The sequence below is a fragment of the Garra rufa genome, chromosome 16, assembly GCF_049309525.1.
Source record: "Garra rufa chromosome 16, GarRuf1.0, whole genome shotgun sequence".
Lineage (NCBI taxonomy): Eukaryota > Metazoa > Chordata > Actinopteri > Cypriniformes > Cyprinidae > Garra > Garra rufa.
This window is the reverse complement of record NC_133376.1, coordinates 10,130,974-10,144,177: the sequence shown is the minus strand read 5'-3', so window position 1 is coordinate 10,144,177 and position 13,204 is coordinate 10,130,974. Positions and strand designations below refer to the sequence as shown.

General features: G+C 38.3%; 1 protein-coding gene across 1 annotated transcript; it reads right to left on the bottom strand.

Moving 5' to 3' along the window:
• Positions 1 to 905: 905 nt before the first annotated feature.
• On the bottom strand, positions 906 to 11,957 carry LOC141288586 (matrix-remodeling-associated protein 5). Its single transcript, XM_073820747.1, has 6 exons — positions 11,770 to 11,957; positions 11,302 to 11,431; positions 10,722 to 11,112; positions 7,137 to 10,430; positions 5,580 to 6,483; positions 906 to 3,370 (listed from the first exon to the last, which is right to left on the bottom strand). Exons 1-6 carry the CDS (start codon positions 11,955 to 11,957, stop codon positions 1,462 to 1,464), a joined length of 6,816 nt encoding a protein of 2,271 aa, XP_073676848.1. The 3' UTR covers positions 906 to 1,461.
• Between the last annotated feature and the right edge of the window lie 1,247 nt (positions 11,958 to 13,204).

Sequence of the window (13,204 nt, the reverse complement as noted above, 5' to 3'; positions counted from 1 at the left end):
GACGTTGGTGGAGAGATCAAAATCAGATGTACAAAACGAGGATTTGTAAAGAAAAATGTCAATGATTTCAATATAAGCCAAGAGGAGATGGCTTTTCCTTTGCTAAAGTAAGGAAACTTTGCTTCCTTTTGCTCCTGTAATCAAACGGTTGGTTTGTGCAAAACTCACCAGTGCATGCGCAATCATCCGTGTACGACCAGTTTGCACAAGCTAGATTAAAGTTATTATTACATTTTAAATATGGATATTTTTCTTATAAAAATGCATCAATTTGCTACAGGAGGCCTTTATTCACCCCTGGAGCCATGTAAGGTACTTTTTATTATGGATAGATGCACTTTATTGGACCTGTTTTGGACTGATGAATGCCATTCACCCGCCCATGCCATTCTAAAGCTTGGAAATGCCAGTATCATTTTTAATATAGGGTGAGTAAACCATGAGCTAATTTTCATTTTTCGGTGAACTAACCTTTAACCTGCACCAACACTAGAAGATAAGAGTAAAATTTAGGAACTGAGCTTGATAGTGGCACTAACTTTGCAATATCAACACTTTTATTGCACTGAATTTAAGTCAACGCTGAAATGACTTAAGCTGAATAACAATACTATTGGCTTCTGTAGAGCTGTTTTACATCTGAATTGAATTTCTTTCATAAATGATTAACTTTGCAGCTAACACAGTTGCTAAACTGAATTGAAACATTGTACTAATTTAGCTGAATAAAGACACTGTTGTCGTCTATAAAGCTGTTTTCATAATTGATGAATTTTACAATATTAGCATTTTTCTGTTTTTGTTATATTTCCATTTTTGTAAAGCTGCTTCATCAACCTGTATTGTTTGAAGTGATTTACAAATAAATGTGTGTTGATTTGAAATTAAAGACTAAAGACCAAAAATCAAATATTATTATTTATTCACCCAATATGGCAGTAAGTGTCATACATAACTGTGGTCTTGTCTTTATTTTTTGGATAGCTACCATGATAACAACATTTGTACCATACAAGGCCTGGCTCTGACAAGGCTATTTTGTTCTAATGCACTGAAGAATGCAAAAAATTCAACAGACAGAACATATCAAACAAATCACAGACATTCCGGAATGTTTTATGTACAATTTGTGTTTTAAAAAGTATGTAAAAATTATTCTGTTTAATCTATGGAATATATAAATATGTACAAACCAATAATATAAATTTATAAATTAAATACAGAATAATACAGAAATCTTATCCTTGGTTCAGTTAATGGGCAGATCCAAAGATAACAATCCATGGCTGTCAACAAAAACAGTTAAGGAAAAATGCCATTTAACAACATTGCTGAGGGTATTTTAAGTGCTTTGGTGCATCTTATAAGTATGATTTGTGTTTTTAAAGAAAGGTGCCCATTTATATTTTTCTAAAATTCAAAGCTAAATGCCACATGACCTAATGGATTTCTGTCTATCGCTCAGATCACTTGAAGATATGTTGCTTTGAAGTCTGTTCCCAAGGCATTTCTAGCATTACATTTGTAAATCCCTGAGTTCATGAGGCCTGGGTCCTGTATGACCAAATTTCCCTCCTCTGTCATGTGAATCCCACCCTGTGCTGTGAAGCGGTTATTAGGTACAAGTGTGGTACGTCCAGGCAGAGTCCAAGAAATGTCTGGTTTGGGTATGCCAGCAGCTATACAGTTCAGAATCACTGGAGAGCCCCTGTTAACTCTGGTTATTGAAGGTGGAGCATGAGTGATTTGAGGTGGAAACACCATAATACTCACTGGATATGACAACGTTGATGATCCAAAGGTGTTTGTGGCTTTGCAGGTATATGTTCCTCTATCAAATTTGGATGTTTCTTTTACCTGAAGTGTGCCGTTAGATAAATATGTTACTCTTCCAATAACTTGAGGCTTGTCCAAGACCAGGCCATTTGGAAGAGTCCAGGTAATTGTTGCCTGAGGCCAACCATCTGCATTACATGGCATATTTAGTGTCTGTCCAAATGAAATCTTCATTGTTGCAGCTGTACTTCTAATTTGAGGCTTCTGTCCAGGTTCTAAAGCATAGCGCTTTTCTGCTTGTCCAGCTACATTTTTAGCCAGGCATCGATATACACCTTTGTCAATGACACCTGGCTGCGTAATGTGTAGAGTTCCATTGCCCAGGTAGTGAATGAACCTCTGAAGTTTCATGCCTGGATTCAGTGCTGTTCCATTGGGTAGAATCCAAAGAAACTCTGGCTTTGGTTTTCCTGTAGCACGACACTCCAAAGACATTTCATCGCCATCTGCTTTGAGAGGAAGAACCTCTATGTTTGGTACTGGAAAGCTTGGCTTCTCAGCAAGTGATGCAACTTCGAGGTCAACTGCTAGGCTTGATTCCCCTAAGTAATTCTTGGCTATGCACAGAAACCGACCTTCATCAGTCTTTCGAATGCCCCTCATTTCTAGAGTGCCATTCCTATGGACTTGGAACCTACCTCCCAAATATGGAGTGGGTAGAGACATGCCGTAAGGTGTGGTCCAGGTGATCTGTGGTTCAGGCATACCCTCTGCTTTGCAGTCCAGCAGCAAGGTCTGGTAATACACTGCTAAAATTTTGCTCTCTGTTCGCCCACTGTGTCCGTTGATTTGTGGCCCTTTAACTTTAACTAGAAGGTTTACGTTCTTGATGTTATCTCCGGCTGGGTTCCGTGCAACACAGGCATACTTTCCCTGGTCAGCCAAAGTCAGTTTTTTAATGATCAGAGTTCCATCATTTAGGATTTGGTATTTGGCCGAATATGAGGGTATTATCTCATTCCTTGGTGAGATCCAGATGATCGTAGGTGGTAGTACACCTGTAGCATCACACTTCATTTGGGCTGATTGCCCGAAAGGAGCCAACATGGATACCTGCTCTTTAGAAGTTATTTGGGGTGAGTTTGGCAGCACTTGGACACTTACTTTCATGGCATCCTCCCCCAGGGTGTTCTTAGCATAGCATGTGTAATTGCCTTCATCCTTCTTTCCCATTTGCTGCAACAAAAGCGTTCCATTCCCAAAGATGATATAGCGTCGGTTACGGGTTCCACTGTCATCTGACTGTAGGGCATTGTTGATCATGGTGCCATCTGGGAGGCTCCATGAAACCTCAGGGTCCGGAAGGCCAGAAGCTACACAGTCCACCAGGAAGTTGTCTCCATTAGCCACTCTTTTATGTTGTGCCCCAGTATTCTCTATCTTTGGTGGCCTCATGAGAACCTCTACTTGGAACAGCTCCATGTCCTCACCATTTGGTCTTTGATACATGCACAAATAATTGCCTCCATCTTTCTCAGTCAGTCTCAGAATTCTCAGAGTGCCATTGGGGAAAGCAGTGATGTGTCTTTGTGGACTGAAAACAAAACAAGAGAAATTGTTTACATCTTTTTATGACAGCTAAACTCTTTTCATAGTAATTAACTATGATAGAAAAAGAGCCTGTAGAATTCTTCTTAAGCTAGCTGCATACTGTGCTATTTCTTTTCCATGTCTTTTTAAACGTTGCTTGTTCGATTGTATAATAAGAGACCTAAGTGAGACCTTTCATAAGAATCAAAGCAGACTGTTACATGTTTATATGTGATCCCATACAGAAAATATATTTACTTATTGAATGATTAATATTAAATGATTTAACGATATATTGAAAATATACAGAATAATATATTGTGTATATATTATAATATATTGAGTAATACATAAGGAATTTATGTTTTCATATATTGAAAAATGTGACAATATATTTACTTACATATCAAAATATCTGCAATTTTATATTCAGTAATACATAACATATAGATGTACACATGATAAGAGATGGTACTGCATATATATATATATATATATATATATATATATATATATATATATATATATATATAGAACATATTTACTCATGTATATACACACATATATAGAAATATATAATATATTTCTTACATTTTATAATGATTTACATTATATATTTGATCAACAATAGCACAAGCACACTTGCATGTTCTAAAGTATTTAACAAAGAGACTATCACTGTGCTGTAGCCATTACTTTTTAAATAAAGAAGCATATGGTGTTCAACCAGTCGTCAGCCTAACCACAGGTTCTACTCTTCAGCACAATACTACCCCAAAAACCATTTTAAACTTTATAAATATTACATGCAATGCTATATTTGTCTTTGTTTGTAAAACGTTTTTATTTGCATCATATAGCCATATGGTCAGTGTATATATTGCAATATATTGAAAAATATAAGCATTAGTTTCCCATATATTGAAATATTATGTAATACATCAAATTATGTTTTGCAGTATATTCCCATATATTTTGATTTTGTGAGGGATACTGTACATCTTAGCCTACAGACAATCTTTTACATTTTATTTCAGTTTTTAAATAATAAGAATTAGAATAAAAATCTAAAAGTTAAAAGGAAACAGGATGCAGAATTTCAATTTGAATCTAAGGCAGTACAATTAAAATGAAATCCAAATTCATATATCTGTTATTTTAAATATTAGGCCTAAAGCAAGTTTGCCAGGACAAACTTTAAAGGTTGAGTTTTATTATTTTAAAAAAGGCTTTAATTTTAAAGATGTATAGGTCCTATAGAATAAGAGAGAACAGAAAGATGAAGGGTATTTGTGGACTACTCATAGTTCAGAGCAAATATAGACCAGGGGTCTCCAACCCTGTTTCTGGAGAGCTACCGTCCTGCAGATTTCAGCTCCAACCCCAATTAAGCACATCTGAACTAGCTAATCAAGGTGTTCAGGGCTACTTGATAATTACACACAGATGTATTAGATTAGGATTGGAACTACACATAAAGTCCTGCATAAAGTTAGCTCTCCAAGAGCAGGGTTGGAGATCAAACTAGTTTACGTGTTTTACTGACATCTCTCTTTCTCCTTTTGATAAAACTTTTAATATGTTTTGAAGCTGTTTTAATTATGGGGACTATGAGGAAATGCCCTCATGAAATACGTTTATGTTGTTATACCAGTGTAATACCCATGTCATTATACAATTTGTGTTTATTAATTAGTTTTTTAAACATAATTAAATGTTGATTAATTTTAAGTATAGACATAATAACGAATGACTAATGTCAAATGTATTTGTTATCTAACTGCTTTAAGTAGCCTGTTGTATAGATGACTAAGCATCTGAACTAGACAAATTGCCCTTGCGTCTCACTCAGTTACTGTATTGTCTGGATCAGCGGGGGTTGTTTGGGCTTTCCAGTCTGAGACAGACTGCTTGTTTAATCTACACCATTCTTTTTATGAATTACACAAGTGATGAAGTTGACTTGCTGTGAGTTTGAGAGTATATGTCAGACTGCATGGTGTGAACAGAGAGAACCAATAATTGCCCAAAAGAGATAAGTAAAACGATCTTAATAAAGGATAAATGACAATAAAGCTGTGATGGGTTGACTTAAACAATCCACCTGTTTAAAGGGGAAACAAGCTCCCATGTTATTAAGCAGAAAAACTAATCAGAAATCTAGATAAAGCCTTTATACTTTTAGCTTGTCTTCAAAAGTATTAAACGTGTACCTGTACTGATGTTCCAGAATGATTTTAGATGGCAGTCTCCAGACTGTACCTCTGTGGGAACCTATGGACTCTGGACAATGCAGGAAAACTGTGGATCCATATGTTGCTGTGACACTGTGTTGCTGATATAGGCCTTTCCAGGGGCCTGGAGCCTCTTGCCTAACATCCATCTGTACCGTTCTTTTAGCAAAGCCCACTGGATTGGTTGCTGAGCACTCATACCTCCCTGAATCACTAGGATTGACATTCTTTATATAAAGTGTACCATTTGGGAAAAAAAATATCCGGTCTCCAATAAACTGTGTGGGCTTAATTTGTGAACCGTCAGGGAGAACCCACTTAATTAGAGGGAAAGGCTCTCCTTTAGCAGTGCAATCCACGTATAAGTTTCTTCCAGCATTCATAAATATTGTCTCATGTGAAACCTCAACAATTATTGGAGGTAGAGTAGCAACACGAATGTGGTACGTGAGTGTATCAGCTCCTGCTGCATTGCTGGCAATACACTTATAATCACCTTTATTAGAAAAGTTTGCTGAATGAATACTCAGTGTTCCATTTGAAAAAAGAGATATTCTTCGGTCAAGGGTACCAATGTCTCGCACAAACGTCCTGTCCGGAAGAATCCACGAAATCTGAGCTGCTGGTTTACCCACTGCAATACAGTCCAAGCTCACCAGGTTTCCCAGAAACACTGAGACATCTCTGGCCCTTGAACTCATGATTTTTGGCGGCTGAGTCTGGACAACGAGTGTAACCACCATGCTGTCTGAACCAAATTTGTTTTGAGCTGTGCAAAGGTATTGGCCTCTGTCTTGCAGCTGGACATTCTTGATCACAAAAGTACCATTTGAAAGGACTTCAAATCTTTGTCCAAGTTTTGTGTTGGTCTGAATTGTTGCACCTGTAAAAGAGTAGAAAAAAAACACATCAATAGATTAATCAAATAATACCCAACAATTATTGAACTTTTTGACTCATTTTAAAACAATCAGCACAGTTGGGATAGGGTACAACGGGGCTAAAGGTACCCTGGGGTAAAATAAGCCTTTAATATTATTTTTCCTCTAAACCACTAGATGGCAGAAAAATGTGATCTAATTTATGTCAAACATGTAAGTGTTGTATTTACAACTTCTCATTACAAATATTACTGATTGCAGCCTTTCAACCTACTAATTAAACCACAAAAAATCGGTGCAAATAGGTACAGCTATTTTCATAATTAGCGTAAGCTGCTAATTTGGCTTCAGTTGCACACCAGAGTCACTCAATTGCATGCAGGCCCTAATATAGAGAATGATCATGAAAAAAAAGAATACATTTCGTATACCATGTAGGCTGCTGTCCCTCTACTGTACTTTGTCTCTCTTGTACTGTCTCTTGTACTGATTTTTTTTTTTTTTTATGTGCACATTGAATTTTGCTACTATAGCGTATATACTATGGCCTATAAAATATGGTCCACCTCTATCAAAGATAAGATGGGGATGGGAAAAATCATCCTCTATTCAGATGCATTCATAAAAAAAGTTATGTAATAAAGAATCACCTAACCTGTTGAAACTTTGGTCCATGAAACAACAGGTTTGGGGTCCCCAGATGATCTACAGGGCAAGAGCACATCTGTCTCTGCTAAAGCAGATACAGTAACAGATTCAGTTGCTGTGATCCTGGGTTTGACACCATTGCCCATCATGTTTGGAAAGGGAATAGCAGTGCTCAGTTTTTTTGCTCCAAAGTGACTGTAGTGCCAACGACTACCATATGGTACGCTAGCTGTGGAGGTTGGTTTGTTTATATATGCTAGAACGGATGGGAGAGTCACAGGCTTGTAGATTATTGAGACATTTGGAGCTTGGTGAGGCTGTGGGGTGGGATGATGTGTCCTTGGCTTAGAAGTGATAAGCTTTCCAAGCTGGGCTAGTCGATATGCATCAAGCTGTGACTGTCTATATCTGTTTCTGAGCCTGTTGAAAAGTAGGTGGTCACGTACACGAGATGAGCTGATATGTGGAGCTATGGTCCTCGCAATGGAAGCTGTCGCTGACCCAGAAATAAAAGCTGTGGGCTTTGCTGTTTGAGCAGAGATTTCAGGCCGATTGGTGACCCCTGTACCCCTGCCTCCTGTTTGAAGGAAATACCAAGTTTTGTCTTGGGAGTGGTGGAGCTTTGAGCTATGAACTGTAGGCCAGATGGGAGACTGAGTGTAGGGACGGGGTGTAACTGAGATTTGTTTTTTTGGCGTATACTTTTGGATTAACCAGGGGTGGATAGGTACTCCTTCAGGATGCATTGCCCAGTTGTAAACTCTCTGTCGGTCCACATTAGTTAAGACTGGTTTCTCAGTCACATGTACTCTTTTTGTTTCTGGAGGATTTATGTTGCTGATTTGCAGATTAGGGATAGCAGTTGCCGATATCTGTCTTGTCTTATCCTCATTTGCCTGGCTATTAGTTTTCATAATGATCTCTCTGTTTTCATGTCTGTACCTGTTGATCTGTATGGGTGTAGCAAGTGTAGAAGGAACTGCTTTTTTTTCTTGCAGAGATGTTGTACTTACAGGCTGAACCAACTCACTGTGTTTTGTTTTGCCTTCTAATTCAATAAGCTTTTCATCTTTTCTGAATATTGTTATAGGCACTTTAAAAATATCTTCTGTGACTGCCATGGCTAAGCTTTTGGTTACTGGGTAATGTGGAGGAGAAACTTCTGAAGTCATTGATGCTTTGTTTTGGGCTGGAGTATAAGAGTTAATAGTCATTGTTACACTACTTTTAGGCATCAGTGTCTTGACTGGAGTATGAGTGATTGGCACTGCTGTAGAGGGAGCTAGGGTGATATTTGGTCTCTTTGGACGTGGTCTTCGTGATGGAGGCCTGCGCTGCCTATATGGGAATCTTCGTCTTTGGTATAAGATGGAATTATTGTTAGCCCTTATTTTCTCTTCAATTGTGTGTCTGTCTACTTGTTTTACCAGCCGTGTCTCGTGTTCAGGTATCATTGTTGAGTCCACGTGTTCTAAAGTCAAATCTGAAATGTTATAATCACTTGTCTTGTGTTTTGTTTTTTCTTCCTGTGTAATTTCTTGCTGTACATGTTCATTGTGGGTTGGTGGTTCCAGCTGTTTCACATTGAAATTTTGAATACTTGAACTTGTGCTGGTACTACTAGCTTTTACATCTGCTTTGGTAGTTTTAATGGCGTCAGCTGACAAAGGTTTGGTGGTTGTAATCAATGAAGACTCTGTCACTGTTTTCAATGTTTCTAGATGCGTCGTAAATGGTGGCAAGGTTGAGAGTTTAGAATTGGCCTTTGCAAGAATCTGCTCCCAGTGGCTGGGATCAAGCTCTTTGACAGAGTTATTAGGTTTTCTCACGCTCTCTTTGATTTTCTTTCCTTTGGTATTTTGTCGGACGATGCCGCCTCTGTGTTTTCCATGGACCCTCTGAGGTGTGAGTTTAGCAGTTGGTCGTTTAATTTCTTCATATCCTGACCCTTCACTGTCCTCGCTCTCAAAAAGCAGTAATTCATCCTTGGATACAGTAACACCTCTTTGTGCTTCTTCATTTTCCCCAGTAACAACAATTAGATGAGACAACATATCAGCCCCATAGAGATTAGCAGCTAAACAGCTATACTCTCCGGCATCCTCGTAAGTCACTTTTTTGATGATCAAAGTGTTATTTTGTGATACGTACACCCTTTGTTTCATGTCTGATGCTTTGAGAATCTGATTGTTTGGTAAGAACCATCTTGTCTCAATTGGATGAGGAGAAGTTACTAAACAGGGAAGACTAAGAGTGTTCCCATTTTCCACAGATATCTGCTTTCCATTTAAATCACTGGGACTTAAGAGACGCATTCTGACGGTGAGTCTGTAGGTGACGATGTCCACATTTGTGTCAGTCCTCACAAAGCAATAATACAGTCCAGAGTCTGCAATACTTGTGTTTTTGATAACTAGCCTGTAATTCTCCAACCTTAATTTACTAGAATCAGTTTGATCCACTGTTGTTAAGTCCGGAAGCATCCACTCCACAGGCTGATGCCCTGAGCTTAGCACACTACAATCCAGACTGACCTCAGAGTGTTCTAGCACTGACTGGATTCTCCCCGGGGATCCTCTTTGGATCATAGCCCAGGAGGAGACCACATCCTCCTCATCCCCTCTTCCAATGATGTGCTTTGATATAAAAGTAGAAAAGTTCATCACCAGTTTTTTAGTTGAAGTTTTGCGTCTGTTCAGCTGAAGGGTGACCCTTGGTTGTAAAAGCCAGGCTGGTTCAGCCATTAAGTGCCCTTTGAGCTCTGTAAAATATGGTGATTCTTCATGTGTGGCTTGAGAGTACTGAAAAGTCACCTTTGAAGAATTCCCAAATCTGGTTCCTCGTTCCAAAATGGCTGGGCTCTCGTAGTAGTAGGCAACCAACCGCCACAGGTTCTGAAGAGCATCTCTATCGATTTCACACTCCAGGAATGTCTGTAGAGTCACATTTACAACAATCTCATCAGTTCTCCTCACTGGCTCCCATACCAAAGAGTTGTCTTTAACAGGATGTGTTACATTACAAGCCACATGTGCCCGATTCCCATGGCTGTCAGAGAGAATGAAGGTCAGGTGGCCAAGAGGACGCTCCAGGTCCTTGATGTAGGGGGCATCTGGCTCCTGATCTTCCCACATGCTACTCTCCCCAATTTTAAGTGGGGATTGAAGGGAGGGTTGGTCACAGGTGAGCTGGATGGTTGAAAGCTGCAAGATCTGGCTGTTGTTCAAAGGCTTTGGTGAGGCACATGCAAGACAGTTGCCAGCATCTCCAGAGTCACGGTCCTTTTTGCACTTAATAACTCCTAGAAAGAGAGGGATAGAGAATATAAATAATAATAAAAAAGTTTTTTTTTCAGTTATTTGCAGTCAGTAGAGTCAGGTGTACTCAATCAACCCTAAATTTAATGTAACAATACAATGCATCTAAGACAGTGATGATAAATGTAACAATTTTGAGTAAATGATGTATGAACACTCTTATGTGAAGTTGTATATATTTGTGAGCAGTGGGATGTTTTTTTTTTTCATTGCCATTACATACAATTCTGAGTGAGTGGTGCAAAGGTTGGAAAACACAATCAAAGAAGTTTCACCCTCATGATTTTTGTCCCACTCCAAGAGCCACCGTAAGTGGCAGTCACAGGCCCAGGGGTTTCCATGCAGAGAGATGACTTCTAGCCTGTCTAAGTGCTGCAGAGTTCCTGGAAGCAGGTATTCTAGTCGGTTATCTGCCAAGTGCAGATGCCGCAATCCTGAGCTCCAAAATGTGCCCAGGACTGAGACAGTAATAAATGTGTGAGAGTGGAGGTCCTGCAGTCGGTTCCCCTCCAGCTGCAATAGCTTTAATGATGTGAGTCCATTAAATGAAAAAGGCTCAATGAAGTCAATGCGGTTGTGGTCTAAATGAAGCCGTACAAGGCTGGTCAAGCCCTCGAACAAGCTCGGGTCAACTCTTTTGAGTTTGTTGTAGCTCAGCTTGAGTATCTGTGCCAATAAAGAACATCAATTATACCCCAATACAATTTCAATTATACCCCAATACAATTTCAAAGTCATGTATCTTAACTATTTATATACTTTTACAGAGAACTAGACACACAAAGATGCTACAGTACAGTAGTTGAGTATACTGTGTTTAATGTGCATCTCATATAAACATTTATAAATTTATACCTGGAGGGAACGGAGGTGGTAAAAGGACCCGGAAGAGACAGAGGAGATATCATTTCCATGCAGCATGAGAATTTCCAGTTGCCGCAGGGTTGCAAAATCTGAAGACCCAACTGTTCCAACGCTGTTATAGCTTTACAGTAAACAAAGAGAGTTGTGGGGAAAATGTTAGCTGTAAACATATCACATCGGTTACCGAGATACAGAGTAATCAACACCAATTTTGAATATTATTTACTTAATTTTACCTGGTAAACATGCATTTTCAATGGAGCTAAAAAGGATATATTTGAATGCTATGACTTTTATACATTATAAATATGATACTCAAACTGTTCTGGCTACCATTGACTTCCATTAGGGGGGTTCCACAGAAAAAAAAGTCATACAGGTTTGGAACAACATGACCTGTTCAACATTTTCAACAACCAAAAAATGTCACAATACTCTTTTCTTCATTTTGCAGCCTACCCTAGGTTGAGTCTCTCTGTGTCCTGGGGTAGGTTTCGTGGAACAGAGGGCAGGTGACGGAAGGTACAGTGCACCTCTTTAGGGCTGGGGCAACTGCAGGACCTCGGACACGCATAGAGGCATGCGGGCAAGATGAACAGCAGGCAAGATGCCAACATTAAGAGAGCAGGTACACCCACTGGAGCCATGTCCCTCTCATGCCATTATCTGATTTAGGAACAGTGTGACTGCAAAGGAAAGTTTTACATCATATACAGTGTAAACAGTTTGTTGATACAGATCAAGTAGCAGCAATCAGACTGCAAATTTACTTACATAAGCTAAAAATAAAGCATCAAATCACTAAACATTTTAATTGATCTTAAATGTCTCAATAGAAGTTTTATTTTTAGATGTCATGCGACAAAATTCCTGAAGTGTGTTGACTCATCAATCTTTGAAAATTGTGCCCATGCCTGACTCCACACATATTGCAGCATATTGTTAGTCTGTCATGAGTTTTTTAACCATGCATGTCTCTTTGAAAAAATAATTATAATTCAAGACATTTATTACATATCAATTTAGTTGATACATGTTACACTTTTAACGTAATCCATTATAATAAAACTCATGGCAACTCATCCATAGCTTAATTACACAAACTACATTTAAGAGGAAGAAGACAATTGATACACTTTCTAAATACAAGAATATTTAGATTCCAAGAAACAGTTAGGTGGTGAGGCCCCTGTTTTGCATTTTTATTACTTTTCTGCCAGCTTAGGTTGCTCATATCTGTTGTTTAGTGCAGGGCGACCAAAAGGTGAACCTTCAGACATGATTTATTCATCTGACAGAGGCCCGATAATGACCCATGATGACTCAGACCATTTTGGACAATTTTATTCCCACTGCATTCCTGTCTCTTTCATGCTGTTTGCAACATGGGCCTGTAAATATACCAAACAATTTACATTTTCTGTCTTGGTATTTGAATGCATTAACTCTTTCACAGAAAACTGCTTGCACTTCACCTCTAAGCTCATGTTTTACATTAATATTTCTCTTTCCTGAAGAAACATTTTAGTGGTAGCTTATGCAATAAAGCACAATCATACGTTTATATCTTGCAAAGGAAAGATATAAATCAATTTTTTATACAAATTATTTCTGTTTTGACTTTTAAGGGCATAAGTTATGTTAAAATTAATTCAAATTAATCTTTGGTGACTTGAATTACTGCAAATACTGGCTGATTGCCCTGGACTTTAGATGGAGATTTACTTCACTTTTAAAATATTAACTGAATTCATACATAATTGTATCAAAGATATTTTAAGATCATCAAACTTCAACACTTCTTTTGAAGTCAACTTCTGCTCAGGCTTCAGTTTTGTTCAATATGCAAGGTCATAAGTCAAAATTTATGTGAATTTATTTGAATAGGATAAAA

Coding starts and splice junctions, on each gene's coding strand:
- LOC141288586 (XM_073820747.1), bottom strand. CDS start 11,957: ATGGCTCCAGTGGGTGTACCTGCTCTCTTAATGTTGGCATCTTGCCTG. Junction 10,431..10,721: donor GTGGGACAAAAATCATGAGG/GTGAAACTTCTT, acceptor CTCTCTTTCTAG/GAGTTATTAAGTGCAAAAAG. Junction 6,484..7,136: donor ATGGACCAAAGTTTCAACAG/GTTAGGTGATTC, acceptor ACTCTTTTACAG/GTGCAACAATTCAGACCAAC.